This window comes from Amphiprion ocellaris, chromosome 2, assembly GCF_022539595.1.
Source record: "Amphiprion ocellaris isolate individual 3 ecotype Okinawa chromosome 2, ASM2253959v1, whole genome shotgun sequence".
Taxonomy (NCBI): domain Eukaryota; kingdom Metazoa; phylum Chordata; class Actinopteri; family Pomacentridae; genus Amphiprion; species Amphiprion ocellaris.
The window spans coordinates 2,234,057-2,250,757 of NC_072767.1; the positions used below are offsets into that span (position 1 = coordinate 2,234,057).

General features: G+C 42.7%; 1 protein-coding gene across 2 annotated transcripts in view; it reads right to left on the reverse strand.

Annotated features, from left to right (window-relative positions):
- shdb (Src homology 2 domain containing transforming protein D, b) overlaps window positions 1-16,158 on the reverse strand; it is a 29,370-nt gene extending 13,212 nt beyond the window's left edge. The window contains exons 1-4 of one of the 2 annotated variants that reach the window (XM_023277718.3): window positions 15,868-16,158; window positions 14,862-15,242; window positions 12,462-12,612; window positions 9,666-9,887 (exon numbers count right to left, since the gene is read on the reverse strand). In XM_023277718.3, the coding sequence (XP_023133486.1) occupies window positions 9,666-9,887; window positions 12,462-12,612; window positions 14,862-15,191 (703 nt within the window). In that variant the 5' untranslated portion in view covers window positions 15,192-15,242; window positions 15,868-16,158. The remainder of the gene's footprint in view (window positions 1-9,665; window positions 9,888-12,461; window positions 12,613-14,861; window positions 15,243-15,867) is intronic. The other variant, XM_023277724.3, reaches the window with a different exon arrangement.
- Between the last annotated feature and the right edge of the window lie 543 nt (window positions 16,159-16,701).

Sequence of the window (16,701 nt, forward strand, 5' to 3'; positions counted from 1 at the left end):
ATCTTTGGTCTTTCTTAGCTAATTTCTGCCCACAAAAACAGACAATAAAACACATTCGGAATGATTTTAATTAACAGCAATCGGTCAACCTTGTGTTTTCTCCAAGCTTGATGTCTGTAAATAGCAATAAGCTTAAGTTCATGTGGAAATGTTCAGTGCATCTCTTGGTCTGTCTGTGTCTTGCTTGCTTTTAGCCATTTCCAGGTCTGTGTGCTGGGACTTTGTGCCAAAAGTGAGAGCGAACACAACTATTTATTAGGTTTGATAAACACTGATGGGAAACAGTGTTTCTAAGCTGCAGCTCAGAAAAGATACTCGCGTCGTGCACAAACTTGTGTTCATATGAGCTTGCAGGAAATGAAATTGGTGTTTTTCAGGAGAAACTTCTATGAGGAGCAGTCTAGACAATATACGAGTTTGATTACACTCCTCATGGGTTCACATCCTTTTAAAACAAGATAATAATTATCTCAGTCAGTCTAGGTTTAGTTACAACTCTGGACTCAAGATGGAAAACAATGTATTGGAGATCTACTGAGTCCTAGACCGACAGATGGAGCAAACTGGTTCAAAAAAGGTGGAATTGTAATGGGAACACTGGGGTGTCAGGTGTGGCAATGAGAAATGAGTTACATGGCTCACAGGTCAGGTAGGAGGCCCTTTAGCAGAAGGTTGTTCAGGCTCCAAAGGGAGGTTGGAACCAGCTCTGGAGCTACTCAACCCAATCCAATCCAATTCAATTATTTTTTGAAACAAGTGTTTGACTTGTGGTGATTTGGGGATTCACTGTGTGCTCATGTCTAACTGTAAGGAGTATGGGAACAATGATGGAGATGATAGACATCACAGTGCAGAACAATGTAAGAAATTCTCGAATTTTTAAATTCAAATGTTGGCAAGTATGAGTTTTCAATTGCATTTATGCTAAATTAGTAGAGTCAATTGCGCTAGCCCCAGTTTGTGGTTCTCAATGGCACATTTTTGGGTTGCATCAATGAAAACAGGTTTAAAATCATCAGTGGGCAGACTATATTGTCATCCAGATGGTTAAAAGAATCTTTTTAGACACTAGAGCGCAAAAATCTGTCTTTTTAAACTGCTGGTTGATTAACTTTTGGGGAAAAAAACATGGTTATCACTGTGACTAAAGTGTACAAGTAATGCACAAGGGCACAAACTAGCGGCACACTCTACAAAGCTAACTAGTCCTACGGTGCCTTCATTCAACCGCTGACAGCTACCTCTAGTGCAAAAGCCTAAGCAAACACACTCACACACACTTGTCTGAGCTCCTCACTTTGATAACAAAAGACAAACACACACACGTGCACACAATCGCACACAATGTCACTCATTCGCTAGCAGGGAACATGTGGCTTCCATTCACTTCTAATGGGAACCTGTCATCCACAGATGACTGTTTGCGCTTCGTCCGTCACTACGAGACAATGAGACTCACCAGGCTAGCTAGGCAGAGACACGCTCACATGCCTACAATTCTGATTTGTATGTAAAATATATATCTACGCCGAAACAATAGAGTGTGTTTTCCTTCCATTTTTTTTACCCCAAATGATGGAACAGGTGACAGCAATTTGTGGTCTGCCAAAAAAATCTCACATCTCAGGCGCCTCAACTACCTGCTAACGATTACCAGATATAATCTGGGGAGGGGGAAGGAATGACCAGAGTTCCTTTCTGTACCGTCTTGTCAGGACACATCGCCTTGGGTGAGGGATAACTGACTTTTCGAGCACACCAGCTGTTTTCTGTGTCCTCATAATTAAGGAGGAGCAGGCAAAGACAATAGCACGGCTTCATTAGGTCCATTAATGGAGACATCTGTTTTTCACGCAGCCGTGGCATCCCGTCTCTCTGCACACAAAGGCCTTCTTCAGGGCAAAAAAAAAAAAAAGCCCCATAAGGACTGGCAATTACCACCTTATGTCAGCGAAAGGGGGGAAAAACCCAACAGGCATTCACACAAGTTTCCCTTTTATAACGTGGATCCACACCGTATTGATTTTAATTTTAAAAGCATCATACTTTTCTTTAGAATCTTTTCAGTGCATCCATTTTCCAGACATTCATTAAATCCACTACCCTGTGGATTCTGCCTGTCTTTGTGCTGAACGTCTCTCTTTCTTTATCACTCCTTCACCTGTTTCCCTTCTAAGTGGGGCATTATCGCTCTTTCCATATTCCCTCTCTTTCCTCTCCTTGTCCTGCTGTGCCCTACTCTACTTCTATCATTCCACCTCCAGCTCTCATGTTGGTCAGTGAGGAGGGTACACAAAGGACACGTCTTTCCATTAATGCCTGTAAAGGTTCTGGCTGAAGGAGAGGGAGAATCAGCAAGTGGCAGGAAAAGAGAGGAAGGGACAAGGGAGAGCAAATGTGACCGAGAGAAAAAAAGAGGTGAGAGCAGCCAGAGTCCTTCTACTGTGCCAGTAAACTGATGAAGAGGCCGGTCAGATGCCCCCAGGGCCTGCTTAGAGCCACAGAGAGCAGCATCAATCCAGAAATGGAAATCTCATTTTCTCCTTTCCTTTTTTTTTCGCTTGCGTGTTTGTCTGCTTGCACACAAATATCCACTCACACACTGAAAGCAGCTGAGGAAACCTTGTCTTGTCAGAGTGCATGTATCCAGACACAGCACACACACACCATCTGTCAAGGTGTCTCTACAACCTTTGCTACACTGAGCTTTTTCTGAGTTATTCACTTAACACTTCAAACCACCCTTCAGCATCCGGCTTGCAGCGACATTCACATGAAAGACAATGCGTTGTAATGTTGTAAAACAAGTCAGATTATTCTTTATTGCATCTGAATCTCCTCTTTGTCTGTTACGACACAATCTGCAAAATGTTAGTAACAGCTTCTGCAAGTACTCCCAAAGTCTCCAGTCATACTGCATCAGAACTGCTCTTTCTTCACTGTTTGCACAATAACTTCTTTGGGTTTTCACATGTACAACCAAGTGCAACACTGCAGCAGAGACAGTCTAAAAATATTTGCCATTATTACCATATTTAAACAATATCTGTTTTCTTTGAAAGCTGTCTTCTCACACTGTTGCCATTCACAACTATACACACTAAAAAAAAACAACTTATGAGCTAAATGCCAACATGCTTACAGCGACAGTGCATCGCTGGTATGATGTTTATCACCTTTACGGCTTTATTTTAACGTGTGTGCATGCTAAGCTAGCACTAACCAATGTCTTACTTACTTACTCAAGTTAGTATTCTGGTCTGATGATGGCACCAAAATCATTCACAATTTCTCCTGAGGGAAACATGCAAGTCTAAACCAAAATTTCACAGTAATCCATCCCATATTCGTCCAAACATGACTAAATAATATAAATGTCAACATCACATGGCACAACATGGAAAAATAAAGGTGCTAACTGGAAAATGGTTCTTTGCATAGAAGAACTATTTTTGGTATCACAAAGAATGTTGTAGCAAGACATTCTTAAAAGAGCTTTTTCTTCAAACAGCCCTCTCCAAAGGTGCCTTAAAAACGATCAGAAAATGGTTCCTTCAAGCACCATAAATGGCGCTTCAAAGCACTTAACAAAAATAGGTTTGATGATTGATGATCAGGTAGAACAACATCACACAAAACGCCAACTTGCAATGTGGAAAGTTGTGATTTTTTTTTCTGGTGCTGATTGGTCAATTATTGAGAAAATAATCTGCTGAATTACCCATAATGAAAATAATTGATATTCATGGCCTTAATTCTGTGCTAAAACCTGCCAACAAACAAAATAACTCCAATAATAAGGAAAAACTTTTAGTTCTTTGAAGATGGCAATGATTGGTGGTGGCTTTTTAAAGAACCAGAGAGCCTTCTGAAGAACCAATGAAGAACCATGGAGAACCATTATTTTCTGAGTAGATGAAGTAATTTGGAATTCAGTCATTTTTTTGGTGAGCATAAATGTCAAGACAAAATTTTGTGGCAATCCATTCAAAGCTAAAGATAATTCAGTCTAGACCAAGATGGTGGCTTCATCAAATGATGTTAATCTCTGAAAAACAGTGAGCATGGCTAACAAAAATAGTAAGTCAAGTCAAATAGACAGTTTTAGCTGCACATACATACATACACACAGACTGCAATTTGTTCTCAGCAACAGATGGACATCATTTTTTTCTTCCCATGAATTGAAGTTAATTTGTATATATTAAATACATTGGATTTGGAATGAAAAATTAACTATGGAGTAAATATTTCACCTTTATGTCTTTTTGTGCTGTGAGAGTTAATCTGAACCTGCACCTTTCACCACCATCTCACTTAGTGACGAATATTCTCATCCTGAGGAGCTTCTCTGCACAGTCCCAGTCTATCTCTGATGCCTAATGAGCAGCTGCACTGGAACAAGTGGAGGATAAGTGCTTCACTCAATGGCACCATAACAGTAATTGCTAGGGGTGGCAATGTTATTCATTCACCTTCCCCATCTAGATTTCCAGTTGATTTGCGGCTCTCTCATCATCTTCTCCAACGCAACTCATCGCCGGCATGGAATGGCTCAAAGCTGCTGCTGTGGACTGTGAAACTTTCAGAAATACCTGACACACTCACTCAGCTGTTCATTAGGAGGTGGCCATCGGAGAGCTAATAAGATGATGCCTTTCATTAGCTCGCTAATAATGCCTAATGGCTACCGGGCCGATCTCTGGCTGTTGGACTGTCTATTAACTTCCAGGAATTAATGACTGCTGTAATTTGAGGTGGATGGCAGTGACTGGTGACAGCTCTCTCACGTTGGAATTAAAACCCAGCGCACTGAGAGAGACCTGTCACGTCCAACTGCATGGGCAGCAGCAGGAGACAGAAATGGACTTGAATGTAGAATAATGGTAAATGCTTATTTTATACTATTTGAAATACACTCACCAGCCTCCGTATTAGGTACACCTGTTCAATTGCAAAAACCCAATCAGCGAATCACATGGCAGCAACTCAATGCATTTAGGCATGTAGGCACAGTCAGTGTGCAAAATTATCCACTAATTCCCTACTCCCTATAGACGAGCTACTATATAGTGATCTATGTAGGGAGCTTCTCAGCAAAAATAACACTTTCAGACTTGAGTCTTGGTGACATTAATTACGTCAATGCTGTCGCTCAATTTAAGTGTATTAGATCTATGGTAGTGAACCGATGGGAGTTTCTGTGATAAATTCATACTATACTGGGTGTCTTCGTATTAATACAAAATATTATTTGAAATTCTACTATTTACACGCCATAATTCATTGATTTGTCTTGTGCCTGTTGTCATTTCAACAAGCTACACATACAAAAAAGACATGTCGTAGAAAAGACACTATACAACAGCTGTCAGAAATCTGCGGAAATGCCATCGGTCCTCAATTGGCTCTCTCGTCCGTCTGCCATTCTCCTTCAAAGCAATGCATGATGGGACATATTGTTGGTTAGTGACCATCAGTTGAACAGTACTCTTCACGGTGCATTTTGGGAGGTTTTGAATGCACTATATAGGGCGCAACAACTGGAACTAAACAGTTGGACAGCACCACAAAATGACAAAAATACAATATAGTGCACTAAGTAGTGTGTAGTGACTGATTTCGGATATGGACATGGTCAAGGCAACCTGTTGAAGTTCAAATTGAGCTTCAGAATGTGGAAGAAAAGATGATTTAAGTGACTCTGAATGTGTCATAGTCTGACTATTTCAGAAACTTATGATTTTCACGCACATCCATCTCTAAGGTTTACAGAGAATGGTCCGAAAAAGAGAAAATATCCAATGAGTGGCAGTTATCTGGAGGAAAATATCTTGTTGATGCCAGACATCAAATGAGACTGGTTCGTGATGATAGAAAAGTATCAGTATTTCAAATAACCACTCGTTACAACCAAAGAATGTCGAAGATCATCTCTGATTGTACAAAAGGATGTGCCACAGCAGCAGAAGACCACACCAGGTGCCTCTTCTGTCAGCTAAGAACAGGAAACTGAGGCTACAATTTGCACAGATTCACCAAAATTGGACAAAAGAAGATTGGAAAATGTCACCTGGTCTGATGAGTCTCCATTTTGGCAGATGGTAGATCAGAATTGGGGTAAACAACATGAAAGCATGGATCCATCCTGCCTTATACCTGGCTGGTGCTGGAATGTGGAGGATATTTTCTCAGCTCACTTTGGGCCCCTTAGAATGAAATGAGCATTGTTTAAATGCCACAGCATACCCAAGTATTGTTGCTAGCCATGTCCATCCCTTTATGACCACAGTGTACCATCTTAGGATGGGAACTTCCATCAGGATTACACAGCACAAATTTCACAAATGTCAAATCATCTCAAACTGTTTTTTTTGAACATGACAATGAGTTCACTGTACTCCAACGGCTTCCACAGTCACCAGATCTCAATCTCATAGAGCACCTTTGGGTTGGGATGTGGTGGACCGAGAGATTAGCATCATGGATGTGCAGCTGACAAATCGGTAGCGACTGTGTGATGCTTTCTGGGGATCAACCAATATAGGTTATCGATGCCAATTATTGGTAATCGAGGAAGAACGATAACGATATTTGGAGCAGATACACATTTTAAGTAATGTAAACAGCATGTGATAGTAGGGAACCTGTCCTTCATAGCAAGTTTTCTTCAATGATAAAGATAACTTCAACTGAATATGTAAAATAGAAACAGTAGTGATTAAATTATAATCTCTGTTTATGTGGGGTCAACTGAGATTGTTCCGTTCGTCTCGTGCAGTTCCGTCCGCTGATCGTCTCTATTTTCTTAATCTTTTACTGTTCTATCATTTTTATTCCCCACTAAGGTCCACACCTTAAAGCTTTATTAGTTATTGTTTTCCAGATTTTTTTTCAGGTTAATCTGTGGCTGCCTTCTAATTTAGTTGCTATCCATTAGCATAGCGTTAGCCACTGTCAGAGGCGCTAACTTCCTGGTTTGTGGCAGTGGGTCGTGTTTCTTGTTGAGTTTTTGCTGCCTGAGAGACATTTCTGAAACCACAGAGTGATGACAGACAGAGAGAGGAGGCTGAAGTATTTAATTTATCAATAATCAGTCAATGAAAATATCGATACCGATTATTGGGAAAATGCCAATTATCGACCGCAATAATCAGCCAGATCAATAATCGGTCTACTCCCAACAATTTCATGTCGATATGGACCACAAAGTCTGAGCAATGTTTCCAGCACCTTGTGGAATCTATGCCACCAAGAATTAAGGCAGTTTTGAAGGCTAAACGGGGGTTTATAGTGTTCGATATTCACCCAGGTGATTGCATTTAAGCTAATCAGAGAGATTCTGTGGAGGAGCTCTTGCAGTGCATGCAAAAAAACCACATACAATATGCACCAGCCATCCTCCCCTCTCACCCCCCCAACACTCATTTGTGCCAACACAACCTCTTCGCACCCTTGAATTAGGTGCCGGGTGATAATCAGAGCTGGAAAACCTCATTGAGAATCCACATGTGTGTGTATGTGCACCAGTGAATGGGTGATGATGAGAGGCTGCTGGCAGAACGTGATGCCCCCCCACCCCCCTGTTGGACCCTGTAGCAGGTTATCTGAGCGAGAGTGTCACATCTGCAGGGAGGGAGTGAGCGCTGAGGGGACACCGCTGTCACCACGGTGTGTATATGTGGTGCTGGAGTGCGCCTGTGTTAGCGGATGACTGATTGCTCCCTGCCACAATGGCCCTGGCTCCCCCTCCGCTCAGTTTGCCTCACCTCGCCACAGCCCCCGACCATTAATACTCTTCACTACCCCTCCCCAGTGTCGCACCGAGGCCTCCGCGAACATCCAGCAAGCAACAACACCATAACCTTGGGCGTCCCTTTCAGCTGCCTCTCTATCCCTTCTCTCATTCTTTCCATCTTTCCCCATCTCTTTCACCCCACCCGCGCATGTGGGGGCCTGTGCCTAGCAACGCAGCGAGGGTCTGGGAATATGGATTAAATGTGAGAATGGAAAATACTGTTTGTGTGTTTACACTCCAGTGCTTTGGTCTGCTCAGACAGACAGCACGCCGGCTCAGAGTGCTGACTCCAAATGGAAAAAACAAGGGATCGGACAACTGGAGCTGCACAAGCGTTTCCCTCCACTGCGTCTGTCTAACGCTGCTGTAAGCGCTACTCTGCAGGAGTGTGCACAGTGTATGTGGCACAAAAACCTAGAGAGGAAGAAAGCGACGGATGAAGCGGGAGTAAGTGCTAAGTAGGTGAGAGGTGATCTTCACTCTCACGTAACTTACAGTGTCTCCTTGCAGTTCGAGCATCAACACGACGAGAATTCAACAAGAGCCTGCTGACCGCGACTATCTTATTAGCAATGGATCAGTCACGCACATGTAGGCATGTAATTAACTGAGAAAAGAGGGGAGGGAGGGGAGGGGAGTGAGGACGGAGGCAAGGTTGATTTATTATCCCATCACCTTGACCTTGGTGACTTGGAGATGCAGCTCAATTAAGCCAACTTGGCCTTGCATGTCTCACTGATCCACTCCTAAATGATCTATCAGTCCCCTTCTGCTTCTTTATAACTCTCCATCTCTGCTATTTCTACTTCACTCCCTGCTTCTAACTACATCCAGTACATGACACATAACGGGATGTGATGCAAAATGCACGTGCAACCTAAAAAATAATAATCACACATGCTGATTATCTGAAAAAAAGTGCAGCTAATATGATGACCGTGACAGAAAATAAAAGTAAAGTGCCAACCTCCTCTTTCCTCTCGCTCATAAAGGCACACTGGACACCTGTCAGTTCTAATGAACATCTCAGAGGTTGTTGTGACTGCGGTCAATCACACGTATGATAGCATGAAATCAATAGTCAACAGAAGGTGAACGGAAAAAGAGAGATGTGTGTCATTCAAGCTGAGACAGCGAGGGTCACAACACTCTCCAATCTCTGTTAAAAAAGGAGCTTTGAAGATATGACGATGATGATGGGGGGGGCATTACGACATTAAAGGTCAGGATGGTTTGGTGATTACTTTACCATCGGCAGTAGAGGCGCTTCTAAGAAGACTCTGACCTTTAAAAAAACAGTCTGGTCTTGATCATTTCCGCTATTTCTAATGAATAATCCCTTTGAAAAATTGTGAGATACCTCATGGTGCTTCCTTGACACTCAGAAGCTACAGAGGCTCTTGTCTTTAGCTGTAGGGATTCATTGTTTTGTTCAAAGAGACATTAATACAATGGATGACTGCCAGAATGTGGGCTTTTTTTTGGCAAAACGCTGTTCATTCTTGGAGGCAGTGTATTGATCGAAGCCAAAAGGCCAGAGGATTCCAGTGAATCCAAGGATGAGAACTGTTTGTGGTTCACTGCCTCCAAAAACCCATGAAATGCTACTTACATTTGGGATTTTCAATACAAAATAAAGCTTGGATATGATCTAAAATGCATTCAAAAATGTATTTTCTGGAAAATTTTGACATTTACAGAGCAGTTGTCATGATTTTCCCGTTCAAAAAGTAAAGACAAGTGACACCAGTCATCCACTCAGCCCCACTGGGAGCTTATTGATTATCTGCCGTTGTCTGTCTTTGGTGCACTTTGGTTTTTGTTGACTTCACTACCAAGGGTACAACAATAATTCCTCAGGCTGTACCTGCAAAGGCTTTGGAGATGTGGTCCTTCTTCCACTCCCAGGGTTGGTCGTACTCGTCGGCCGGTCTCTCGTCGTCTTGCGGCAGCCTGCTGCTCTCCTTGCCCTCCTCCTGAGCTTCTCCGTACATCAAACCCAATCTCTGGCCTCGCTCGTCTTCATAGGGGGTGTCGTAGAGCTGCACCCCTCCTCGTGCACGTCCTCCTGCTGTGCCACGCTGCAGTTCTGGTGTAACATATGCAGAAAAACACAAATTAGACACAAACATTCATAGAATTGTAGAATATTACAGACTAATATTTGATGGTAGCAATGAAGTTCCCCTACAAAAACAGAAGAAGCTAATATTATTGTGTATTAAAAATTCAAACAAAAAGAGCCTGTTGAGCTCTGACATGACTAGAATTAGAGGAGAAGGACAAATTATGTTTGCACAGCTTGCCAGGGGCTCAGGATCTCATATGGAGGGGCTTAGCGAGGCCTCGGGCTGGATGCTGAGTAGCAACACAGTCGACGTTCCCCCCTCCTCGTGTCCAACCTGAATTCCAGCAGCAATCCAATAGAGAAAAAAAACTAAACAAAAAGAATCCACAATCCCTTGTTAACATTTTCATTACTTTCTCTGTGGGTTCTAACCAACAAATGTATCTCAGCACCTGCAGCTGTTTTATGTGGAGTCAAACATGACCGTGAGATAAAAAGGCTTTAAGACTATTGATCCGAGCAGGAGGATAAAATCTGATTTCAAAATGCATCAATGAGAGCTTCTCTGCTTGCGGCAGCCATTTGATATGCTAACCCCTTTAAAAAAAATAAAATGTGGTAGAGAAGAAGGGGAAAACGATGGAGTAGGCATCTTCATGGTGCACTCACGTGAGAAGGACCAAATGGAAAGGGTCACTGGTGAAAGGAAGAGAAAAACTTTAACCTTCACACGACAAGACGCTGCTATTGGTTAGCGATCACCATGGTGACCAAGTGGTGGGGAGGCCCTGTGGGGAAAGGCCCTGAGGTTGTAAAAGGAGGGAGGAGAGGATGTGAGGAGCAGGAGGAGAGGGAAGCAGTGAGGAAACAAGGGGAGGAGGGTGATGCTGGAGAAGGGGGAGATAGGGGACTGTCAGCATTTGATGTTAAGTCATTGAGACAGAAGCACAGTGGGGCTGAATGCTGCTCTACCTGCGCTGGGAACCCGCCGTGTTGCTACAGCCTGGAGATGGAGAAGATGAAGGTCGGGAGATAAAAAAAAACAACATTCACTGAGGAAATAAAAATGATAAATTCACAGGAAAACACAAGCAGGAGATGTGGTGGGATGGAAAGGGGGATAAGAAAATAACAATTTGACAGATTGACAGCAACATGCAGATGTGTGTCAACCATTTAATGAAAAACAAAACCTCCTGAGAGCCTCCTGAAAGTAAAGTTTTACACACACATAGGTGTCTTTTCAGGACAATCTTGAGATAATTACTATTCCGATCTGTTTGCTGCTCTGCTGGGTTTTTAATGAGCAACAACAGACAGACAAAAGCCGGCAGACAGACAGACAGGCCCAGAGTGACAGCCTCGATTCAAAGTCAATGAAAGAGCTGCGATAATGCTTTGCAAAATGCTCCGCCATCACCGCTGTGAATCTAATCTCCCCAACGGCTGCATCCAGCTGCGGTGACAAAAGGTTTTCTCCAAGGTTGATCAGTTTGAGGAGGAAACGGGATGCTCCGTTCACTTAGGCAAGATATTATGAACTTCATTTGACGAGCAGAAAGGGCAGAACAAGTGAGGAAGAGAAGGAGAGGGAGGACGGGGCATAAAATTGGCTAAAGGACAAATTAGAGTGACAGCCAGAGACTCCCCTCAGGGCCGGGGAGAGCCCTCGAGATGAAGAGAGATGGAGGAAGCAGAAGGGGGAGAAAGGCTTTTACACTGAATGACTGAGACAGACCAGGGGAGAGAGCAGAGGGGTGAGGGGAGGGGAGACAGAGATGTTATAGGAGGAGAGACAAATGGAAAACGATGGATGGGAGCTCGACGATGTGGGAGAAAAACCACGAGGGAGAGGAGGGGGAGTCCAGCACTGGATAGACTCTTTAAAGGGACATTTCATGGAGGCTGAGAGCTGATTCAGGTGTGGTGAAGTGAAACACAGAGGAGAGGAACGGTACGGTCTGTCTACTAGCAAATATAGCAAATAAATATGCCCAGCAGCAGTGCATTTAGAATTAATGTCGATAATATTCTATAGGCAGGAATACCTGACCAGGAAAAAAGAGGAGCAATAAAGAAAGATAATGTTATCGATCATTTAGAAAAAAAAAAAAAAAACGCTGACAAATTTCATATAATGGTGCAGTTGCATATTTTATTCATGATTTAATAAGGCTGAAATGCAATATATCACCTGGCTTTCAGGTGAGAGCTCTGAATTAACCCCCTAGGATATTCATTTACTCTCATATTACGAATAGAATAGAATAGAATAGAATAGAATAGAATAGAATAGAATAGAATAGAATAGAATAGAATAGAATAGAATAGAATAGAATAGAATAGACATAGGACACAAAATGCACAATAAAGCGCAAACTATGCTATGAAAAAAAAACTACTAAACTGAAAAATACACGATAAAGTGTCAAATACTAACAGTAAGAATATAAGTGAATGAGGAAATTGAAGTTCTGTAAACAGCTGTGCAACATGGTATGATGGGTATATCAAGATATGATCACTGTGGGTGAAAATAAACACCAAAGATGATGAAAAATATGATATTTCAGTGCTGCTGGTGAGTCCACTGACCTGTAATGACCCTCTGAGCTTCATATGGCTCCATGTAGCCGTTGTTCTCACAGGGAACGGGTCTGAGATCCGGTTCTGTCCGGTGGTCCAGTCGAGCGTCAAACGGGTCCGAATAATCAGTGTCGCCCGCCAGCGGAGCAGACGGCACCACCTGAAGGACAAAACATTTGAAGAAGAAGAAGAAGAAGCGCTTTGTTACAGCACATTAACTCGATACCTTGAGGCGGGGAAAAAAAAGCTAGCTTAATATGATGAATAAAGCCATTTAAAAATATTTCTTTCTCGGAGGCACATATGCAAGAAAATGAGCTCAAATGAAAACGATGGGGTATAATTGCTTCCAGCCACCTTCTCGTATTAGCATTTTCGTGAGAGTTACACATCAAACGCCTGAGTGAGACACTTGAACTGAAGCATCGAAGTCTGTTTCTGATAATTAAGAAAATTCAAGCTGTATGTTGAAAAGTAAAGACATGAGATGAGACAAAGAAGTAATCAATGAATGGCTTTCTTGATCCAAAACAAAATCTTTTACAGTATCATCACTCCAGGAAAAAGACCCTTTAGTTTACAACATCACAATTAGGGATGGACCCATTATCAGCCTGGCCGATATCTGGCATTTTACCGATTATTGGTTTCAGTGAATTTTTTATTTTTATTTTTTTTTTACAGATAATTATTAAATGCACTGCAGCCATGTCTCTGCATCTGTCGTCTCCCATAAATGTTTCTCAAGCAGAGACCGTTAAAACTGACCAAGAAACACAAGCCGTTGCCACAAACCAGGAAATTAGCTTCTCTCACAATGGCTAACGCTATGCTAACAGCTAACGGATAAGTTAGAAGGCAGCCGCAGATTAACCTGAAGCAGAGTCTGGAAAACATAATTAATAAAGCTTTTAGATATGGAAAGGGATAGAACAATGAAATATTAAGAAAACAGAGAAGATCATCAGATGTACCTGATCAATCTCAGTGGATCCCACATAAACAGAGGAGAGTGTCCAAATTTAATCACTCCTGTTTCTATTTTACATACTTTTACATATTCAGTCATAGTCAACCTTATTAATAAAGAAGCCTAGTTATGAATGGCCGGTTCTCTGCTATCACATGCTGTTAAAACATCACATTTAATGTATATCAGTCAAATATCGGTAGTTTGCCTTTCTCCTGGGCCAATAATTGGCATCAGTATCGGACCTGGAAAACTCATATCAGTCGATCCCTAGTCCCAACAATACCACAACAACACCGAAAAAGAAACTATATTCTTGCAAGAAAGCATCCTGTCCCAGTCTGATCCGTTTTTTTGGCTGGAACAAGAGAAGACAGAGATTAAAGAGGCAGAAATCTGGTCGGTAGCATTTGTTCCTTCATGTGAGCGCAGGAGGAAAACAGCAGTCACCTGGCACCATGACAGCTACATACAGAACCACATGGTCATACACACACGTATACTCTAAAAAACACCCACAAACCTAGAAAGCATGCACATCCTTTGACTCTCTCCGAGAGGAAATCACTTTCTCCAAATTCCAGCGAAACAGGCACACACACGCCCTCTTTTGAAATTACATCCTAATCCCATGTTGATTCTGTAACAGGTTATCTATCGATGCACAGGAATCTGCAATGTTAATTAGAGTGCGGATGTTCCCACAGACCCTGGGAAATTAATGAGAGCAGGAGGAAAAGGGTGAGCGGGGCAGAGAGGGGAGCTATTGACTTCGGTTAAGACTATTACTTCAATCCACTTCAGGAGTTTTCGCACTTGTAGCATTTTCCAGCAGCGGAGTCATGGATTTAACTGGCATCATGAAAACCCTGAAATACCCCTTAACTTACTCAGCACATGTGAGTTAATGCGTAGACCATTCCCCCTGTAAAAACCCATACCTCTCTTTTGCTCAACATCTGCCTTATTTGTTCTCTGCAGCTGTTTTCTGCAGCAGAATCCTGACGACACAAACAGCACCAGAGCATAAATTACAACCTCCCAGCGGCCTTTGAAATATCAACACGGCCCCTAACATGCGACTCATACGGGGTCTCTCTCTCAGCTTGCAAAACCAAACCCCATTCATTATTTATGGAAGGACATAAACTCGGGGGACTGTGACCCTCTCTGAGTCAGTGGTCCGCTCTAGCCATCAATAATTCTTTCCTCCATCTCTGCAAGTGGATTTATGTATCTGCATAGGATGTAATGTGATTTATTTAAACAATGCATATTTGTGACACACACTACCAGTCACTTGCTTATGGAGTCTGATCAATAAAGCTGTCACAGTGATGTAAATGGGATGAGAGGGAAGTGGGAGAGTGTTATTTTGTTTCCCGTCATCCCTCCTGCTCATTTTGTCATCGCAAAATCTGAGAATCTGAGGCTCTTACGGGTTCTTGCTGGTCCTCTAAAGAAATGGCACTGAGGAGGATCTTGGTGCGTCCCAACTCCTGGGAGTCCACTTTGATCAGTCTGTGTTTGGGAGACTTCATGTCCACTCCAGATGACTTCATGGGGGATCCGTAAACCGGTGTGGCTGGATCAGACGTCCCAGACTCTCCCCTGGATCTGTTTTCGGGGTCTTCGTAGGGATCTTCGAAGTCGAGGTCCCTCTGGAGCCGATAAGCTTTGAGGATCTCGCTCTCTGTGTAGTCCGGAGTGGGCGGCTGAGGAGGAACCTTCCTGCCAAAGCTCAGGTAGTCTTTCAGCCACTTGGCCATCGCAGCCCGGTTTCCAAATGTGCTGCTGTGTGTTGGAGTGAGAGCAGGAGGCTGCAGGGGGCACACAGGGACAGAAACAGGGTTAATACTTGTCTTCATGAGACTGTATGAATGGATTTACTCTGCTGTTGCTTTTTTTTTTTTTAAAGGATCTGACAAGACAGTCCAAAGATTAAATAACAGTTCCATTCTGACAATATTAATCCACAGGTCCTGATCCTCTCACAACATTTGTGCAGGACTATTCCCCTCTGCTGCTCACACAAACACAGTTTTGTGTGGATTTTAGATGTGACATTAAACCGCACCGACAGCTGGGCTTTACGCACTCCTTTTGTTTTACGCAGGGAGCAATAACGTCTGGCATCTGGACTTTGCCCAAAGGCTGCAATTATATTCACACCCCTGCAATAAAAGCCGACTTTAACATGGTTACATAAAAGCAAAGACAAAGACTGGAGGAGATTATTTAAAAAGTAACGTCAAATCAAAAGAAATCGATTCATTTTAAACGCCTTTTTAACTTTCCTTCTTATAACTTCATTAAAAATAGAATAAAACAATTTTATTTTTGGCGTAGTCTCAACTGAGCCTGAAAATAAGCTTATTTAAACAACCAAGTAACAGTGGATTTATATCCCAGAAAGCGCTGCGCACCGAGAGCGCAACCACTTACCAAACCAATTCAGTCCTTCAGCCACTTTGAACGCTTTATTCCGCGTTTTTTCATGTCTATGGCAGCAAAACGACACAAAAGAGTGACAAAACCTTCCACTTTTCAATCCACAGAAGCTCGCAAAAACAGAGAAACGGCTCCTCTTTCTCTTCTACCACAACGCACATGCAGTGAGATCCACCAGAGTTCCTCCAGCGACTGACGGCAAACGTGCGAGTGAAGGGAGAGAAACTCAACCGAGCGATTAAAGGGGAGGCGCTTCATTCCCAGTGGAATATCTCCTCCTGTTCCCCTTCGCAGTCAGCCAAGCGTTCATTCATTGAAATATCTGTACATCACACAGGCTGCGAACAACAGACAGTCTGCATCCTCTTCCAGGAGATGCAGAAACAGACTCTGTGGAAGGGAAACCAGCTCCGCACGAATCTGCTCCAAAGGTCTACATTATTTATCCGCATGACATCAGTGGAGAATTTTCATGTTTTAGCCTCAGTGAAGGTGATTTAAATGATTTTTGATGCAGCTCCTGAGGGGTGAACAAAACGGCCTCTTTATAAAAGGTGCAAGAGAGACTTCAGCTACAAAAACTCTCCTTATCACACACACAAGTTGACAAAACCCCTGAGGCTTGTCCACTCCGATAGAAAAATAAAGCTTTTCTTCAGCTTCAACGCCTTTGTTTGGTGCCTGTTTCATCCCCTCACAGATGTCACATTATCCAGTGTCCAGGCTGTTAAACTGGATTGTGTGCCACACTGGGTAAGGCCCGTCTAACTCTGTTAAAAGACCATAAATGCCTTTTTCTTTACGACACTCGTGTGCTCACTTTCTCCC